The sequence below is a fragment of the Emys orbicularis genome, chromosome 20 (genome assembly GCF_028017835.1).
Source record: "Emys orbicularis isolate rEmyOrb1 chromosome 20, rEmyOrb1.hap1, whole genome shotgun sequence".
NCBI classification, from domain to species: Eukaryota; Metazoa; Chordata; order Testudines; family Emydidae; genus Emys; species Emys orbicularis.
This window is the reverse complement of record NC_088702.1, coordinates 225,730-246,918: the sequence shown is the minus strand read 5'-3', so window position 1 is coordinate 246,918 and position 21,189 is coordinate 225,730. Positions and strand designations below refer to the sequence as shown.

The 21,189-nt window shown below is 40.0% G+C and overlaps 1 protein-coding gene across 1 annotated transcript in view; it reads right to left on the bottom strand.

Annotated features, from left to right (window-relative positions):
* The window catches only part of ASH1L (ASH1 like histone lysine methyltransferase), a 145,030-nt gene extending 124,780 nt beyond the window's left edge, over window positions 1-20,250 (bottom strand). Inside the window, exons 1-2 of the mRNA XM_065419824.1 lie at window positions 20,120-20,250; window positions 12,647-13,160 (exon numbers count right to left, since the gene is read on the bottom strand). Of these exons, the coding sequence (XP_065275896.1) occupies window positions 12,647-13,069 (423 nt within the window). The 5' untranslated portion in view covers window positions 13,070-13,160; window positions 20,120-20,250. The remainder of the gene's footprint in view (window positions 1-12,646; window positions 13,161-20,119) is intronic.
* Between the last annotated feature and the right edge of the window lie 939 nt (window positions 20,251-21,189).

Here is a 21,189-nt window from a genome sequence, read left to right as displayed (position 1 = left end):
ACTTTATTTTTTTAATTCTCTTTTGTATCTAACCCTACAGCCACCAGTACCTTTTCTGCATCACAGAAAACCCCATTCTTTACTGAGACCTTTTCTGCTTGCTCTCCCTTTCCTCCACCCCATGCCTCCCTTGCTCAGGATGTTGGCACCACAGGTGTTAAGAAAGGAAACATACTGCATATAAAGCATCTTTAGTGTAGCCCCACAAACAAACAAAAATGAGGAAAGGTACAGTGATTTATGTTCATTAGTGCACTCAGGTGATACTGAACTTCATAGAGTTCATGAGGTAAATGCCTCAAATCAGGCTACAGAGACATTCAAAATGCACAGATATTGTAAAGCGCTATAATATATTTGGTGTGACAGGGTCAGGCCAGATAGATACAGGAGAGTGTTAGAAGGCAGATATATTAGTCCCAGATTAAGTAGATCCCTTTTCCCTGGGTAAGGTAACAGGGGCAGTTCCAGAACAAGCAGGAACTTGCTGGAACCAATTAAGGCAGGCAGACTAATTAGGACACCTGGAGCCAATTAAGAAGAAACTGCTAGAATCAATTAGGACAGACTGGCTAATCAGGGCACCTGAGTTTAAAAAGGACCTCACTTCAGTTTGTAGCATGCATGCAAGGAGCTGGGAGCAAGAGGCACTAGGACCTGAGAGTGGGAAGGCGTATTGCTGGAGGATTGAAGAGTACAAGCATTATCAGACACCAGGAGAAAGGTCCTGTGGTGAGGATAAAGAAGGTGTTGGGAAGAGGCCATGGGGAAGTAGCCCAGGGAGTTGTAGCTGTCGCACAGCTGTTCCAGGAGGCAGTCTAGACAGCTGCAGTCCACAGGGCCCTGGGCTGGAACCCGGAGTAGAGGGTGGGCCCAGGTTCCCCCCAAACCTCCCAACTCCTGATCAGATACAGGAGGAATTGACCTGGACTGTGGGTTCTACCAGAGGGGAAGGTCTCTGGGCTGTTCCCTGACTCACATGGTGAATCTCTGAGGCGAACAAATCCGCCAATAAGCGCAGGACCCGCCAAGAGAGAGGAGGAACTTGGTCACATTGGATACAGAGTACTTAAAGCAGAATTCTATTAAATTTTGCAGTACACTTTAAGCCGACCTATAGGAGTAATAAAAAAGAATTCAAGACAAAAAGATAGTGTTAAATTTTTGCTCAAACACTGCCTGGCAAAGCAGCTCTATTAGGGCTCCCCAGATAGCAAGGTTGTTCCCTTCCAATCTTGCACCAGCTGCAGAGAAACCATCCATTTAAATGGCAGCGTTGCATATCTTCTCCTTTTGCTCACTGCCTTTTTGAACAGGAACTTTCTCTGTCTCCTGGTGACTTGGCTAAATGTGATGTCATCCAACATAAAAACAGCCTGCCGAGGTTCACGTGCAATTACTAACGTGCCACCATCCATCTAAAAACAGAAAACATGCATCCAGCCATTGACCCTACAGTCCACAAGAAAACTAAAAAATGAAAAGATACCACCAGGCACCCACTCTACAAATTTCAGGCACCCCTGAAAACTAAATATAATGCCAGACACCACGAATATTGTGAAATAAGTTTGAAAACATCTTACCATCTTAAAAGGAATCACAGAGTGGGAAGAGATGATGGGAATGGCATTCCAAAATTGTGGGAAAAGGAATTTGATTAGTTTTGGCTTTGAGACTACCAGGGACTTATTGTTCCACTCGTGTTTTTTTTTTCTGATTTCCCTTAACACCTGTAATTGCACAAAGAGGGGAGTTGTCACCCACAGAGAGGCTATCAGAAAAACAAAATGATATAGACTCTCTCTTCCATTAAGTATTCTCTTCATCAAAACAGAGGGCTATGATGAAGGCAGAGTTGTGCAGGGAAGGTTTTCTGGAGCACATGGCCCTGGAGAGGGACATGATGCAGTCAATTCAGACAGCGCCAGCTGTGATGAAGTATCTTTTGATGCAAAGATCAAGCACTACACCTCAACGTTCCAACGTCACACGAAGTGTGGAGAATACTCCATACTGGAACGGTCATTTCAATCAACCTAATTACAGGTCCTTCCCTCTACATCCAACTCCGCAGGAGATGGAGAATGAGCATCCTTTCACCCACCCGATCTTCAGGACTTTTAGACTATTCCTTAGTATTGCAACACCTTAACAACAGTGTTATTAAAAGTTTGCACTATCTTCATTTGTCTTTATTTTTATTGAAGAAGGTGATCGGGCAGAGGCCCCACACCAGCAGAGAAAGGGTTAAGAGGAGCCTATGCGCCCAGTTGGCCCCACCCCCACTATGCCTGCAGCCAATGCCAAGCATGGAGTGGGAATAAAAGGAGAGAGCCTGGCTCATCTGGGGGCGGGCTGGCCAAGAAAGAGGACAGAGTTCTGCCTCTCTGCCTGAAGGAGCTTTACTTGCAGAGTTGCAGAGGGATGGACCTGCTAACCGGAGCAGCCACTAGGGAGGAGTAGTTAGACCCCAAGAGTGAGTGATGCATAAATAAGAGATGGGTACCTCACTGGAAGGTTGGGGGATGGCCCAGTATTGAGTTGGATTTGCCTTCTGTTTCAGGACTTTTTGGGGCTTAGCACCTCCAACTTCCACACTGGGGATAAGACTGAAGGGACAATTAACTGGTGTGACAGAACCCCACTACAGTGGGCCGCAGAGGCGGAGACTTCTCCCCCCTGCCAGGAGACCGGCAGCCATGTCAGGGCACCTGGAAAGTCCACAAGGAGCACTGCTCCTGCCACACTGTTTCAAAGAAGCATTGTCACTCCCCCCACCATTCAAATGCATTTTCTATCAACTTAAAAAAGTAATTCATGTACAGCTAAACTCATCCAGCCTTTTCAGAAGGTAAGCTGGGTCTCCCAGAATGACAGGAAGAAGCATAACTCCATTAATGTCCGGTGTTCCGATGAACAAAAGTTCCGTTGCTCATTCAAGAGGACAGGCATGAATTTTTAAATATCCTTGCATCATGGACCTTTCCAGATCACTCCACATTAATATTGGTGAATCTATACCATGGAGAAATACCCCTTCCTGTTAATCAAGTCTTTGGCTTGGTGCGGGGGTGCAAAGAATAGGAATGTGTGTCCCATCAACAAACCTAATACAGTTTGGGAATCCCATCTGTGCAAATACATCTATAACCTCCTGTGCACTGCCAAGCTTTGACGTAACATAACAGCATCCTCCTCATAGCACTGCAAACCTCCACAACAGCAACCCAACAGTTGATTTACCCACATCAACCTGGATTCCCTACCAACCGGTAGTAACTGGGAGTGGCAATCTTCCAGATGATGATGGCAAACATGCTTCTCCATATTAAGGAGAGCTCATGTTAGTCTTCTGCCACTGCAACTCAGAGGTGAGATCTGCACAGATTTCTAGGAAAGTTGCAGCAAGTTGTGTCACTACTGCTATTCATCCCAGTTCTGCATCACTATGCTGTCCCACCAGTCAGTGATAGTTGGCCAAGACTAGAAGTGATGTCCCACTGAGTACAGGTGCTCCACGTATATGCTCTGCAGAAGCAAATGCTCAATTTCATCCTCAACTATTAGCCATACCACTGCAGCATCAACAGCTCTTTTAAAGCTGCAGAGCCAAATTGATCCACCTGAGCAACTCAGAATGCATGTACATCATTCTGTTCATATTAATGACTGTCATGATCATGGTGCTCAGCACTGCATCCTCCAGGCTGCCTGACATCAGTTTGAAAATGGTGCTGGCAAAATGGAATGGATGACAAGAGAGGAATCATAGAAGTTTGTTAGTTGGACCTCAAATTCGATATGTCTGTAGTTTCTGGTATGCATCCCACAATGCCCCACAAGAAAAAAACCAGAGCAAAGCAGCAGAACAGTGCATCATGGGATATTTGCCTAGTAATGCTGAATGGCTAGTGGACACTGCTGACGAGCTATGTGGATGCGATGATCAACAATGGAAATGCCATAACAAAGTCATGTGGAAACACTTTAGTTCACTACTTTTAAAATCACTACACTAAGAGCAAACAAACTACAGAATTGTAACACTGCCATGTAGAGGTCTTATTGTGTTGCTGAATATTGTGATGGCAGTGGGCTAATGCTTGGACATTGGAATTGTGTTGCTTATGATTTCCTTACTTTTAAAATATTTGTTGTTGTAAGGAAACACAGCTGATCAAATTTAATTCAAAATAAACAATTTTTATAGGAATATGGTATGCATCAGAAAGCTATTATTATGGAGGCCTATGGTGGCAAACAAAAAACAATGACAGTAACCTCATCTCAATGCCCTCCACTTTCAGTCCACCCTCGTCACCTAATGCCTAGAAAAATAGATAGGCTTTGAAATGTGCCTAGAAGTTTAACAAATGCACGCTTTGGTAGATCAAGCAGGTGAATTCCAGAGCCAAAGACCCCCCACATACAGAAAGCCTTGTCAACATCCTTCTTCCATTTAAACAAGAGGAGTTGTAGCTCAAGTGCCTCTACTGCTCACAAATGCAGCAGTACCACTCACAGAGAGAGTGGCACTGTCTCAAGCGACTAGGTCCAGTTAAAAATCAGTACCTTTAACTCCACCTGAAAAGTAACAGAATATAGATCACATAGAACTGATGCAATGTGCTGAGTGGCTTAATAAAAAGGTGTGGTATTTTAAGCTTCCATATGCCCTCACAATACAGGTCCATTGAGGCAGCACTGCAGTAGCATAGACTTGAAATGAAAATAGTTGATTGTAGTGAGGCCCACATATGAAAAACTGTAGCACTCATCTTGTCAAGAACAGATGAAATTCTTGGTCACTGCCACTGTAACAAATAGCTGACACACTCTCTCAATCAGGGGTGCAGATGTAATCTTTGACAACTCTTCATGTTGCTTCCCCCAAACTACTAATGTTATCTCAGTCTTGTCAGGGTTGAGCCTCAATGAACTGGCCCTCATCCAACAATTTCATTTAGACCTCAGGTCATTTGTTCCAGTGTCAGACAGTTCAGATGAGATGGAGATGCAGAGTCGGATGCCATCATCATATTAAAAGACTCCACAGTCCATGATTCCATGCTAACCTTCTTAGTAATTTCATATAAACATTCAACAGGAAAGAACAGCATGAAATGCTGCAGAACCATCCATGAAAAGAGATCTCAGGATAAAAAGCAACTGCCCAAACTACCACCTAGAACCTCAGGACTAAGGAGAACCTCCAGTCACCTGTTACAGTCCACTTTGTGGTCAACTGTATGTAAGATAGCTGACAGAACAAAAAGGACTCAACAAGGACACTTTATCCAAGCATAATCTAATATAGTAGAACCTCAGAGTTACAAACCTTCGAGAATTGAGGTTGTTTGTAACTCTGAAATGTTCATAACTCTGAACAAAACATTATGGTTGTTCTTTCAAAAGTTTACAACTGAACATTGATTTAATACAGCTTTGAAACTTTAGTATGCAGAAGAAAAATTCATTTAAATTAAGATGGTTAAAAGCAACAAACACAGTTTCTTTACCTTGTCAAAAAAAATTTAACCCCCTCCCCCCACCTTTTTAAAGTAGTTTACATTTAAACACAGTACTGTACTATATTTGCTTTTTTGTGTGTGTCTCTTGTCTCTACTGCTGCCTGATTGCATACTTCTAGCTTCAAATGAGGTGTTTGGTTGAACGGTCAGTTTCTAACTCTGAGGTTTTACTGCAGTATCTCAGAACACCAGCTCTTTATATGTGAAGAATGTTTATAACATGCCTTCATACCCAATTCCTCAGCAGTAAACACAACAGGGACAGACTTGAAAGGGAAAAACCTGGATATGTCTTCTTTGTTGCTTCCTTATATTGCATAATGATGACTTTTGAAAGTGTTTTTTTTTTTTTTTTTTTTTTAAACATTTTAAAATTTCAGGTTTTGCCTAAGCTGGAAAACTCGACAGCTGAGTCCCCACGAGCTTTAGCAGCATTCAAGCTTCTAACACCACCCCCACATCCAACAAGCTAGCTACCTTGAGCTTAACGCTGCATTTAATTTGATAATAGGGATAACCTTCAAGATATACCTTGATCTAACGATGCAGTGAAGACATATCTATGTTTACTGGACAACTAGAGCAGAGTGTGAACGTTAAGTAATTGAGAGGGAAAAGAGGGAAAGAAATTTTTAGTTAGGCAATCTAAAACTCTTTTTTGTGTTTGTTTTTGTTTTCCTCTACTTAACTTTAAGTGCTAAAAATTCTCGAGAAAGAAAGCCTTTGATAAAGATTCAGTACTTCCACTGTTTCAATTAAGGTGTAAAAAACTACCAATGTACATCTTCTATGACCAACACATTTTTTTTTAGCAAAACTAAGGAAAGACTAGAACTTACATTCCTTATATTTGAAAGACAAGGTGGGTGAGGTAATATATTTTATATTGGACCCAGACCTAAAGAATAGCTCTGTGTAGCTCAAAAGTTTCTCTCTCTCTCACCAACAGAAGTTGGTCCAACAGAAGATATTACCTCACCCATCTTGTCTCTCTAATATCCAGGGACCGATGCAGCTACAACACTGCATACATTCCTTGTATTTATAATGTTAATAAAATGGCAGAAAGCGACATTATAAAAAAGGGTTTCAGACCTTTACCTATCATTGAAGGACAAAAAGCACAAGCTCCATTTTTAAAATATCCTTTGCAAGTCACTCAAAGAAAAATGGTTCTTAACTGCACTGGAGAACGACTGGAAGGGGCACTCAGCTGTTTACCCTCAATAGTTCTTTAACTTAAAGGGACATACACTTCCACGTTTAACAATTAAAAAAAAAGGTCTTCCACACACTATTTTAATGTGGCTTAGCCTGGCAGGAAATTTTTTGTTTAATTTCAATACTACTTTATAGGAATGACAAGCCAAACGAAGTGTTGCTAAGTGTTGAAGAGACAGACCCTCTCAGGTCTCTGACATAGGAGGGAAAGTGCTCAAGATGAGGTTTCACAGTGTTTAGATTTTTAACCCATGTCCATTGTCATTAGCATGCATTCCTAATTTTGTGGAAATCTGATATCTAAAGTGATGTTTGGAATAGAATTGGAAAGGGGCAGGGGGAAAATTAGTTTAGAATTAAAATAATATTAAAATGAAGACATTCACTTCAAGCCCTTAATATTCAGAGATATATTTTATTTATTCCATTTTTACTTTTTTCTTTTTTGTTTTAAAAATACACATGAAGCCCTGGGTATATTTCCACATGACAAGTTTAAAAAAAAAAAAAATTCAAACAGATCTTTAAATTCTACCAACTTATCTCAACTCTCTTAAATAAGCTACTTCCCATCAAAATGTATCCCTTTTCCAAGGAAAAGCCTGGAGAACAAATAGGCCTTGCAGCATGACCACAGATTCAGCCTATGATGAACTGAGGTGGGAGCGAATTCCACACCTCATAGAAAATGCACCCTCTTCATGTGGAGAAAGGTGATATCCAAAGGCAGAGCATTAAGAGCATTCCAGACACATTTTATGTAGGATTCCTCTTTCTTCTTTAGTAGTGGTCTCTGCAGTCCTTCTGACTGGACTCTCCACCTGTCTACTCTCTCACTCTCTAAGACTTGTCTACTGCGATGTTGTCGACAAACCTTTTGTCTTTCACGGGTACTTAAAGACAAAAATTTTGCCAACGCAAGTGGCAATGTGAATGTGGCTTTGTCGGCAGGAGCGCTCTCCTGCCGACAAAGCTAACGCCGCTCGTGGGGCTGAAAGTATTTTGTCAGCCAAAGTGTGGACAAAATACTGACAGAGTGTTTACACACACTGACTTTTAGCGACAAGGCTGTGTTGACACAGCCTTGTCGCTAAAAGCTGCGTAGTGTAGACAAGCCCTGTTTTTTTTTTTTTTTTAAACAGTACAGCAATCAAAGAACTGGGGAGATGAGCCACTGAAGCCACCTACAAGTTCCTTCCTTCTCTGGCACACATGGAGGAAGGACATTCTGAGCCAGTTCACCTGGACAACAACATGGGAATGGAGGCCTGGGGAGTGGAGCCAAGCCACCTGCAGTGCACAGCAAAAAACTCCATTATCAAAAAATAAAAACTGTGGAAGATAATCATCAGTGAATTTTACATTGAAGTATTTTCAACTATGAGCCATGAACTGTGTATATTTGTATGGGGGTGGGAGGGATGCAAATAAAGAGTATATCATGGTAACAAAATAAATTAACGTTGCCAAGAAGCAACCACCAACCTGTCTGTAAAACCTGGCTATAATCAACAGGCTGTTAAAAATGCCAAAAGATTTTTCCATAGCGTAGATAAGGCTTGAGAATCTTGTACCTTTTCTGACTACTGCATCTTATTTTTTCACAGTGCCAAGTACATCTGTTTGGAGTAACTTTTCCTGACAGTGTTAAAAACGGTTTATTCCTGCCTCCATTAGCATTTTATTATTTATTCTTTATATTATAGTTGTACCTAAGGATCCTAATAAAGGATAAGAGACCTTTTGTGCTAGGTGCTGTGCAAATATGTAGTAAAAAGACAGTATCTGTCCCAGAGCGCTTAGAGTCTAGGTTTCTGACAAGACATAGCATGTAGTTGAAACATTTTGGAGGTGGGGCAAGGAAGAGCAGAAAAACGAATGTGTTTTGTATAATAAGTATTAGTCTCAGCTCACCATCTGGCTAGACATGATCAGATGGCAGTGTTCTGTAGTTATTATAGTAGAGAAGAATCTGATGGAAGGATTTAAAAGAGGATAAGGTGGTGGGTTTATGGATTATAATGGGGAGGTTTTCGCCCATCAAAGTGCGAGACACGAGACTGTGCAAAGGTGCTTATAGCAGTTAAACTGTTGTCAATACCAGCACAGCTGCACTTGTTGCTAACAGGTATTGGGGCCTTGTCTACCCTTACAATGATGGTACCACCATTATTCACCACCAGTGCAGCTCCACTGTATCTAACCCTGCTCAGCCTACACAAGGACAGAGAGATGCAGTGATTTTAAGTCACTTTTTGTATATAATTAATCCTGGTCTTTTCAGCACCAAATAAGTATTTAGCAAAGTATATCACTTGAGTGGAAGTTATTGGGCTCATTTCCCTTCTTGGGTAGAAGGTAATATTGTACCTGGTAGCCATCTTGGAGGAGAAGCCAGGGCCTGCCTTTTATGCTTTTACATTTAAAACTGTAAAAACAAATAGCTCCCACTGAAAACATTTACATAAAAACTAATTTCAACTTTTCTTTTTAAATAAAAAAGAACAAATATATCACCCATATCACTGAGATTGTTCATTCCCTGCTTGGGATCTTCCCCTCCTCCTGGACCTTTTTCAAATCCCCCTAGAATGATCTATCATTTTTCTCCCCCCTCCCCTCCCCGCAATTACTATACGCAGGGGAGCAAGAATACATTCACTTATGGGCTTTTTAAAGTTTGCGCTTTTATTCCTGTGGAATGACTTTTCAAACAAATCCAAGCACAGGTGACAAAATGTTAGCAGGATGTTTCTACTAAAATGATTTGCAGTGAAATAATTAATGTTACTATTTACCTTGCCATCACTGTTTTTGAAATTTACTGCCCCATTGTGTTGAAAAAGACAATTCAAATTTTTGAAGGCTATTATCTAGTATGTCCCCAGACCTTGGAAGACGGCACTGGATTGCAATTGGGTAGCTGTTTTTGCAACCAGAAAGTCTACAAATATAAATTTCTTTAAAATGAAAGCTTGAAGCTTGCATATATATGAAAAAAAATCTGGAACTATCAAGATAGTCTGTCTTAACTGATAAACTGGGAATCATCTTTGTTACCCAAATTCTTCCTCATCCCTATCCTTCTAGGTATATGTTATCCCTACTTGTCTGTCAAATCAATCACTTAGACTTTTAGATCTTTGGGGCATGCACCTGTTTTGTGTTTTCTATGTAGCACTTAACATAACTGTGCACTATAAGTAATTTATTCAAACAACTCATATATAGATACTCTTCATTTACATCTTCCTTGGCATGTATTTTCAGTGGATTTAGTGATAACTTTAGTGGCACGGCAGCATGGTCTTGGATCTGCAACTAGAGTTCAGGAATGTGGGAATTATATACCAGCGTAGATTGACTTCAAATTAAAGTGATTTAAAACCTCATATTTTAATCCTGATTTAAATCAACAAGCAGGAAACCTTATTTTAAATCATCAATTTTAAGTCTTGTTTTGCATTTGTACTTTTTAGTTATCTTCCTAATGAAAGGCTGATTCTCATTGATTGGTAATCATTAAACCATGTAGATTTGCAATGAATTATAGTCTTTACACTAAAATTGGGACTTCGTTTTGCAGAAAAGGCCACTGCTGTCAAAAGCTGGTTAGCACTTCAACAAACTCTGGTTCCAGGTGCTAGTCAGTGACTTCCACCAGTTCAGTGGTTTGACTTTCTTTAAAACTTCAGCAGCAAACATGTATTGCTTGAATATTTTTTTCAAGCTTCAATGTTTTTTTTAAATTTATGTTAATAGTAAATTTAGTATAGTAAATTTAGGTCTTAAAACAAGTCGCCATCATTTCAAATTTAATGTTTAAAAAGGTTTATTTTAAATAAGAAAAATGTATTTTATTTAAGTAAAAATATCTGAGTTTATTTTTAAAAAATCATACATTTTTATCTGTCCTGTTATATCCAATATTGGAATTATTCACAGAAGTACATATCGGTGTGAATTTGTTCCTGCTTCCTCCCATGCAGTGAATATCCAAGGGGTCTAGGATGGCCAGACAGCAAATGTGAAAAATTGGGACAGGGGGTGGGGGTGGGGGTAATAGGAGCCTATATAAGAAAAAATGACCCAAAAATCAGGACTGTCCCTATAAAATCAGGACGACATCTGGTCACCCTAAAGGGTTCTGACAAAAAATAAAAAAGTTTTATGCTATTTGCAGTGGTGTTTTAAATAAGCTTGAGACAAAGTAATTTCTGACATGCAATAGGTTCACACCGATTAAACAAATGAATATTGGCCAGCAAAACACAGTGGAGAAAAACATATGTTGCTTTTGCTTTATACATGAAACACTTTGCATGATTTAGTCTGGAGGAGAAGGAAGGAGACTTTAGCCATCACTGTTATTACACTGTATCTATTCTTTAAGGGCAAGGACAAATGCTTAAAGTTGAGAATGTGCTTAAGTGTGACAATCTCCTCAATGGGGAAGGGTATGTGCGTCAGCCAGCAGAAAATCAGGTCCTTAACACCACATGACCAAAGAGTTCTATTCTGCCACCTCCAGTGCATGGGTTCTGCCTGACAGATGTTGCTGGCTGTGTGTTTATACATGCGACTTAGCTGGGGAGGGCACAGGATAGGGAAATGAAACACCCTCCAGTCTTGGGAGCTTCCCACGGCAGCAGCAATGTGGAAAGTAGGGGGACTTGTGTTGAGAAAGGGAGCTGTCTGGCAGGAAGAGGTGGGGCATATTCTCAGGATGAATTGTCTAGGGTTGCCACGTGGAGTGAGGGTAGATGGTGGTAGGATGCTGAGGGAGTATAAAGAGAAGGGTAAATAGTTAGGGAGGTTGGTAATAAAGGGAGATGGGGGTTTAAGGGGGGGGCAGACTTGGCGCTCAACTCAGCACAGTACTTCAGCACATGTTTAGCTTTAAACTTCAACAGAATGTAGGAATCACACAAATGTTCTGCTGAATCATGGCCTTAGATAAGTAGTGAAGAGAGGCAGTGAAAAGGGGCACTTTGCTCCAGAATAGCATTTTAGTTGGTTGGGAAAATTTTTATGCATATTGGGAAACTTATTTTGTAACAAGATGTGTACATAAAAAAAGTAAGTAATGGTGCACACTTATTTTTGTAATCCTTGTCCACTCATCATATTTATCCCATCTTATCAGAACAAGAGTTCCTTGAAGCAGGGGCTGTCTTCTCATATTTGTAAAACACCTAGCACATTTTGGGTGCTACTGAATTATAAGCAGTACATTGTAAGTCTTCATTCCATCAGATCCAATGTTCTTTTTCCCTTCCAAACACAGGACTAATGAGTAGCAATATCAATGGCTAGGATCTAAGCATTAAAATAACTGTTTAGTAGGGGATACAAATCCAGTTACTATAGTGATGAGCATGGTATAAATACACAGTTGTCACTGTAAATGGAGGCAAGAGACTAAAAATGGTACTGCTATTTACTCTGGTCACATCCACTTAGGATACCAGCAAAAACTAGTTTTTACTACTGTAAATACTACAAAGTCAAACTAGCTAATGAAGAGCAAATAGAATTCTCTGCTGAGTCAAACATCATCAACAGAATGGACATTAAATTCTGAGACCAGAGTCTTCATTGCTTGTAATGATATACAAAGCAGTCAACATACCGCATGATCTTGCGTTGGAGACAGAAAAACTTTGTTTAGATTAGTAATTTTGAGTTGACTTGACCTGGAAATTATTAGTGGATATTAAATATGAAATGGGGAGATGTCACTTCTCTGACCATAACCAGACTTTAGAATGAAGACTATTCCTCAGATATGTATTTTATACAGGGGTGTAACTTGGCCAATAGCACATACAACTCCTCACAGGATAATCTAGGAGTTGGGAAGCATTTAATAGTATATAAACACTACTCACTTGTTTTGAAGGACAATGTTCGTTCTTCTCATCTGTCATCTTCCCACTCTTTGATGCCTTTCTTGGTTGCTTGATAGTGGTTTTTATGGCAGGCCGGCACACATAATTCTCCAGGTTCTTAGGGGGCTTTTTAGTTCTCTTAGCTTGAAGACCAATTTTCAATTTTAAATTTCCCTCTGAAAAATTTGTTTCTTTCACTGAAAACTGTTGCTGTGCATCAGTCAGACCCTCATTCTTCCCAGTCTCAATGGTGCTCCCCTCCCAGTTCTTCTTCTTAATATCTTCTTCCTCCTTGGTGCTACTCTCTAGATCTACTTCTCTCTTGCCTATCACTATGTCAGTGTTGACTGCAGAGGGGCTTTTCCCAGAAAAACCTTCGGAATCAGAACCCAACCCTAACATAGCAGTATTCTGAGGGTCCATCACAGGTGCAGTATATGCCTTCAGGGGATTTTAGGGAAGGGTATGTTCCACAGAAAAATCTCTTCTACAACTTGCAACCACATCTTTTACACTGTAAGAGAAACACAAAAAATAGAATAAATGATTTTCTATTTTAAAGAAGAAATTAATGAAACATTCTTATAATTATTGTCCAGAAAGCAAACATAAAAAGCTTATTTCTCAACAAAAGTTCCAAACAATGAGCACCAGATCCATTCAGAGGGTATGACAAACCCCCCAAATCTCCGCTGATCTACAGCAGGAACCTACCAGCTCTCTTCTGTCAAGCCATCGTTTTTAGGTATTGGCTAGTAAAATTTATCTGATTACTAGTTTAAAAGCCTGCAACTGTAGGTCCTATAAGGCCTTTTCAATTGAAAACTCCTGAACAAATACAGCCAATGTCAAAATTATTTTCCTATCAGTGGCACTTACCCACTCCTCCCCTACATCCCCACTGTAAAACTGGAAGCATAAACCTACCCAGTTTTCCATCCACAAATCTCACCCCAGGTTTTTTTGGAGTTATAGACAACTTTTGATCTCAGTTGTTATTCAAAAATCCAAGTCTCAAGACTGGGAAAAATAATGGGATAGTCTATTTCCTGGTGTTTGTAGGAGCTAAAAACAGTTATAACAACACTTATTGGTGAGATTTGCCATTCAAAATGGTTTTCTCCCTTCTAGCTGACTCCACTTCTAATACAACTGCTAATGAGGCATCTCTACTCAGCACAGATTCATTAAAAGACAACGTAGCCATTGCTCACTCCAGAGGCTCAGGCACACGAACTCTAAAGTAGACACTAGCTCCTGATTGTGCTGGAGAATAGGAAATGGCAATTATGACAGAAAGGAAATCTGCTAAATGGCAGCTCAGAACTACCACCCACTATAAAATGGTAGAAGAATACCATTATTTACTGTTTAATCATCTGCAAGAAATTAGGTAACATTTTATGGTTCCACTTTCACACTATAACACAAGAAACATAGCAATTTCTCTTTTAGAGCTGATAAATATTTTCTGTTCTAGAAAGGACTATTTCCCATTAGTATTTCTTCATATTTATACATACATACCTTTAAAGGGCAGAACATTTTTAAAGGCTGTTGTCATGGCAACATTCTCCAACCATGAAATTTGTTCAGATTTGCCTTCTTTCAAGTTTCTACAAGTTGCAACTTCCACTGCACCAAACAATCAAGCAATCTTTTTTCTTAGCAACTTTGCATTTAATAAATTACACATACTGACTAAGTTGGAGGCCAAGCACATCAAATAGAAATGACCCTGGGGTTAAAATAGTACTTGAGATAGTGTTTTCTGCTAGATTTCAGGAATTAATTACACACACACACACAAGTTGCCCTCTTACCCAGTCAGTATGTGTTTTAGTTTTGGTTTTCCCTCATCCTATCCCTCTCTGTTCCATCTCCAACATATCAATCTAACTCAGTTCTCTCTCAAAAGACTACAATTAAGAGGAAGGTTCTAGAAAGTTTCTCATCTGTAGTTGGAATGGTCACTACAAATGCTCTATCACTGAAAAGTTATGAAAGGTCATGTCCAACTCAAAAATATTTCTTAGCGCACACTGCTTATTATCATTCACGCCCCCATGAAATATTTAATTACAGAATAACCATAGTGAATAGTAAAATCCTCCCTTAAAGGGAAAAAAAATTAAAATAAAAAAAAAAAAACCCTACAAAACTTGCCAGTAAGAAATCCTCACTGTTCTAGAGTTTCCCAAAGAAAACTCAGATTAAGTATTCTTCTAAATCTTCTTGGATGGTGAGTCACATGGCTTACAGCTTGTAGAATATTTACTGAAAGAGCCTGTTCTACTGCTGCAAGAGATATGGGCACTCACAGGAATCCAGTACTATGTCTCAATATGTGCTTTCTTTCTCAACATCAAATAGGACATTTGGTGTGAACTTAAATTGCACTCATAATACCTTACAAAAATATTATATGTGTTTGTTGACAAATTACCGTATATACACGATCATAAGCCGCATTTTTTTAGTAAAAAAAGGGAAGCACCAGAGACGGGGGTCAGCTTATGAATGGGTATAGAGAGGGAGAGGTGGAACACAGCCCTCCCCCCAACAGAGGGAGCAAAGAGAGGCAGCACAGCCAGCAGAGACAGAAGGGAAGAGGCGGGGCCAGAGTCTCTCCAGTTCTGGCCACCCTGCTCTCCCCCCAGCCTCCGAAGCAGCTGCAGCTCCAGGGCTGGCAGGCCGCGGCCGCGCCGCCCGGTCTGGCCCACCGGAGCAGGCCGCGACCAGGTCAGAGACATCCTCCCCTGGCCCTCCCCAGATAAGGTGGGAAGGGATGGGATGGGGAGAGTGTGGGGGTCCCGGGCTAGGGGTGAGGGGTGGTCACAGGGGTTGCTCTCCTGACTCCGAGCTTCTCCCCCCCCAAAATTTCCCCACCAGTTGCTGTCCTGGCCCGTCAGGGTAAGCTGCTGGCACGCTGGGACACTGTTTACCTAAGTTTACCTCCGTGCCTGTGGACGCTCGAGGTAAACAAACCATCTTGGCCCACCAGCAGCTTATCCTGATGGCCCGGGAGCCAAAGTTTGCTGACCCCTGAATTATAGGGTCGGCTTATGAACAGGTTATAAAAATTTTCCATTTTTACTTATCCATCTTGGGGGGGTCGGCTTATAAACGAACCAGCTTATGATCGAGCATATACGGTATGTCTGAAGCTTGACGGTTATAATCAATATGTACACCTTGCCCATTAAGATTCTATGGCCAATACAAATATCAACCATCACAGGCTTGGACTAATATTCAGAAGTTTAATTTGATTTTGTCTGTCCAGGGATGAGACATATCTCTTGCTCCTCTTTCATATCCTTTTTGAATAGGACAGGGAATTCTAAGAGAGGTTATATTTAAATTTTATTTTTGAGTATGCTAGAAGAGAAGCAATGAAAAGCAAATGGAAAGGCAACACATTTTTACAGGGAGAAGGAAGACTGTGTGTATTTCTTTTGGTTACTATTCAAGGACGTGCAGAACTTAACACACAGGAAATTTCTGAAGGATGGCAGGATCCTGGTTTAAAAACCTCAAATTGTGTATTGACTTATCCAATAATTTTATTTCCTTGAGATAAAGAGCAACACTAAACGCATTAATGTAAGGATTAGGGATTTCAGACATGCATTCTGATCATGCTGTTCTTTTTCTTTGGTTCTAGTTTCATTACCACATGTTGGACTCTTCTAATTCCATATGCACAAAACTTGACAAGCTTCAATTTCTCCAAACCTGGCAGATCATCTCCTTACCAATATAAGGAAATGGAACACACAACTCCCATTTTCAAATCTTCTATGCTGGTCTATTCCACTATACAGTACAAAATAATAGAAAATGGTTGTTTCTAACTACAGCTCCAGAGCCGGTTTCAACAGTTGATCACAAGGCGCTGCTGACCTTCTTACATGACAGAAATGCAATAGATAACACAACACTACAATGGTTTGAAACATGACCCAAATAGCATTAAGGGCAACTGATCCCCTTCCCTAAGATTTCTCACTTGCAGAGTCTGGCAGGAATCTACTCACCCTCGACATTTACACGAGACCAGTTGGAGAGATTGTGAGATAACACAAGCTACACTGCCAACAATATGTTGAGGACACCCATCTTTAACTATCCTTTACAACAGTGGTTCCCAAACTTTAACAACCTGTGAACCCCTTTCACTAAAATGTCAAGTCTCACGAACTCCCTCCTAAAAATGAATATTTCCAGGGATTTTCTCCTTTACCTGAGTATAAATTATAAAAGCAGTGACCTTAGAAATATAAAATTTGTTTTTATGACATGCTTATTACACACTATTTATTATGAATTATTATTTATCATTAAAGTATTTTTATTACATTATGAAAATTGCAACATTCTTCCAAGATCTCACTTTTGTAGCTTGTATCACTTTGAATAAGCCTGTTATAAGACAAGGCTCCTATGTTTCATCAAGGAGTATCAGATGTGAAACAGCATGTAGGTATTTAAGAAGCCAACTCAAAGAGTTCCTCCTACACAAGCATTCAGGTCTTGAGCAGTCCAGGCAAACGACGCACGTTACAACAAAGCTTAAACTTGTTCTTCATAATAATTTTAAAATCAATACTAGCTGCCTATTTAATTTTAAAAACAGCAAAAAAATATCCACCTCCCTTTCCATTTCTTATAAGGAGTCTTGAAGTTTAAATCTCAGTGTGATAGATATGCTTGCTTTGATCTGCTTAGCTCTGGGTATAGGGTGACCAGACAGCACATGTGAAAAATCGGGACAGAGGGTGGGGGGTAATAGGAGCCTATATAAGAAAAAGACCCAAAAATCGGGACTGTCCCTATAAAATCGGGACATCTGGTCACCCTATCTGGGTAGGCTGCTGGTACCGTGCTCTGTCCGCCATTAGGGAATTTTTTCCCCAAGAACCCGCTGTAACATTTCGTGAACCCCAGTTTCAGAACCACTGCTTTACAACAAAAGCAACAACTCCATCTTAAAAGACATCCCAATGCCTGTTGGACATGTTCAACTGGCTGATTAGTAACTGTACAAAGAAAACTTAAAAAAAAAAAGACTAAAACAATGTTGATGGGAAGAGGGAAGTGTCAAGGAACTGGCCAAGCATTGATCTCTCACTTCTGTCATCTGCCCTCCATTCAAAATAGTATAGAATATTGGGGCTCTGCAGATTTAACCTTAGATGATCAATTAGTGACAGTGGCAAGAAATGCCTTCTTTCATCTTCAGCTTGATATGAAACTGTTACTTATTCTCAAAGAAGGATATAGCTCCAGTCATCTATATTTTCATCTCCACATTCCCATTACTTTAAAGAGAGATACTTTGATACAATAGCTGCAGCAAAGGGAACTGAATTTTCCATGATTAGCTCTGCTACAGGCAAAATCCATCCAATTTGCTCTAGCAGATTCCAGCTGGCAGAACATAGCAGACCACCTTCTCACTGAGATAAGCCACTAAGAGTACATCACTCCATTGCTCTGTACTCTTTCATTGGTTCCCACTGCACTTACAATGATAATTCAAGCCCTAGTGCTAATACTCAAAATATTTTTGAATCAGGACTCAGTTACCTCTGAAATTGACACTTTCACCCATGACTCAGCGAAACAGCTGCACTCTGAGAACTATACAGCTAACAAAATCTAGTTCAAAATGTGTGAGAATCGGAGGTAGCATGTTTTTGATCAAGTGGGATGAGGTACCAGAGAAGAAGCCAAAGTCTGCCTGCTTTTCAAACATACTGGAAGACCCACCTACTCTCTAAAGGTTTTCCCACCATAACCAAACCAAGAGAGAAAGTGGGCCTGGGAGCAGGGAGAGAACCACACCAAGCAGTGCTTTGCAGAGCCAGAAAAGGTCCTCTGGAGCGTACACTCTCTTAGTTACTGTTCAAAATGGGCAACAATGTATATCTAACTTACCTGCTCAATGGTAAGATATTATGCAGATGGCCTCTACCGAAAAGCTTAAGACAGATAGAAAACATCTGTAGTGAACTCTAAAGTTTTTCTAGTTTTACCAGGTCAAATTTTACCTAGTTAGTATCATTGACAGATAAGAAGATCCACATGACTGGAATGTTAAAATCACTAGATATAACCTGTTTAGGAAGGATCGAGTGGGCAAAAGGCAAGGCAAACTGGCACTCTGTCAAAAATGGCACTGCCTGTTTCCAAGTCGCCAAACAACTCGGAAGCAAATAATCCTGAATGCTTATAGATCAATGTTCTAACAGATAAAGACCAAGATGGGATACTAGTTGGTGTCTGCGAGGGACCACCAAAAATCATACTAGAGAACATGATGACTGCATCACCTATCAATAATGTGTAGGAATAGAAGATTTATTATGAGGGAGTCTGATCTGAGTGACATATGCTGAAGGTCTCATTCTGCCTGTACTAAAACGTCCTTGGAATGTCTAAAAGTTGTAGATTTCCCAATTCAAAAAGTGCTGCACCCAACATAAGGGAATTCTGTATTAGACCTCATCTTGACAAGTAAAGAGGAACTGATCACAGAACTGAAAATCAGTGGTTGCTTAGGAGCAAGTAATCATGACTTTACTACATTTGTTACGTGTAAACAAAATAAAGTGCAAAACAGTAATATGTATACTTCGTGCTTTAAAAGAGCCAAACTTCACAAAGCTGAAAACAATTATAAACCAAATCAGCCGGGAGAAAGAATTTAAAGAGAAAACTGTGAATGATAATTGGGAACTGTTTAAGAACATTTTACTACATGCCCCAAAAGCCAGGATCCCAGGATTGAGCAACAAGACTTCATGGGTTAAAAAACAAAAACAATCTGGCTTAGAGAGTAAGTGAAAGCATCTATAAAATATAAAAATATATATAACAAATGGAAAACAGAGGAATTTGATAGCAATTAATATAAACTGGAAGCTAGGAAGTATAGAAAATTTGTAGGGAAAGCAAAAGGACACAAGGAGAAATCTATGGCTAGCAGAGTCAAGGACTCAGGGCTTGGCTACACTGGCGCTTTACAGCGCTGCGGGAGCGCTCCCGCAGCAGCTCTCTGAAGTTTTGAGTGTAGCCACGGCCAAAGATAAAGAAACCAGAGTGATACAAAATCAACATGTCACACATTAAATGGATTAAGATCTGGCTAATGGATAGGTCTCAACATGCAACTGTAAATGGGAAATTGAGTGGGTGTTGTTTTAGTGCAGTCCTGTGGAGATTGATTCTTGGCCCTACACTATTTAGCACTTATCAGTGACATGGAAGAAAACATACAATCATCACTGATAAAGACTGCAGATGACACAAAAATTGGGGGAGTGGTAAATAATGAAGAGGACACGTCACTAAAAAAGAGTCATCTGGATTGTTTAGTAAACTAGGCACAAGCAAATAATACATGTTTTAATATGGCTAAATATAAATGCACACATCTAGGAAAAAAAGAATGTAGGCCATACTTACATAACGGGGGACTCTATCCTGGGAAGCAGTGACTCTGGAAAAGATTTGGGGATCGTGGTGGATAATCAGCTGAACATGAGCTCCCAGCACGACACTGTGGCCAAAAGGGCTAATGTGATCCTTGGATACATAAACAGAGGAATCTCAAGTAGGAGTAGAAAGGTTATTTTACCTATGTATTAGGCACTGGTACAACCACTGCTGTGTCAAGTTCTGGTGTCCACAATTCAGGAAAGATGTTGATAAATTGGAGAGGGTTCAGAGAAAAGCCAAGAGAACGATTAAAGGATTAGAAAACATGCCTTACAGTGACAGACTCAAGGAGCTCAATGTATTTAGCTTAAGAAAGAGAAGGTTAATGTGGACTTAATTACAGACAGTAATTATCTACACAGAGAACAAATATTTGATAATGGGCTCTTCAATCTAGCAGAGAAAGGTATAAAACACTCCAATGGGTGGAAGCTGAAGCTACACCATTCAAACTGGAAATAGGACATACACTTTTAATAGTGACGGTTATTAACCATTGGAACAATTTACCAACTGTTGTGGTAGAGTCGCCAGCACTGGCAATTTTAAAATCAAGACTGGATATTTTTCTAAAGGATATGCTCTAGAAATTATTTTGGGGAAGTTGCATGGCTTGTGTTATACAGGAAGTCAGACCTTCTGGCCTTGGAATCTATGAATTAGTCTACTAAGGACCTGACCATTCCTACTGATTTTATGTGAAAGATACTCAGATGCTCATGTGGGCAATGCTCATGTGGAAGATACTAAGGCTTGGAAGGATTAGATTTTTCTACGTCAATTTCACCGTACACACACAAATCAATGAAAAAATATTTTCATAGGTAATCATCAAAATGTACAGATAGGCAAAGTAAGAAAAGCACTGTTTGAGAATTTCTTAGAGTTTGATTTAAGGATATCTACTTTCTATATTTTGACAGGTGATATTGACAATTTGTGTTTTAATGGTTATAAAGTTTTTTGAATTTCAACATCTACTGTTATTAAATAATTATTGTAGGACCATCCCATAATTTCCACAACAGTGAACATTT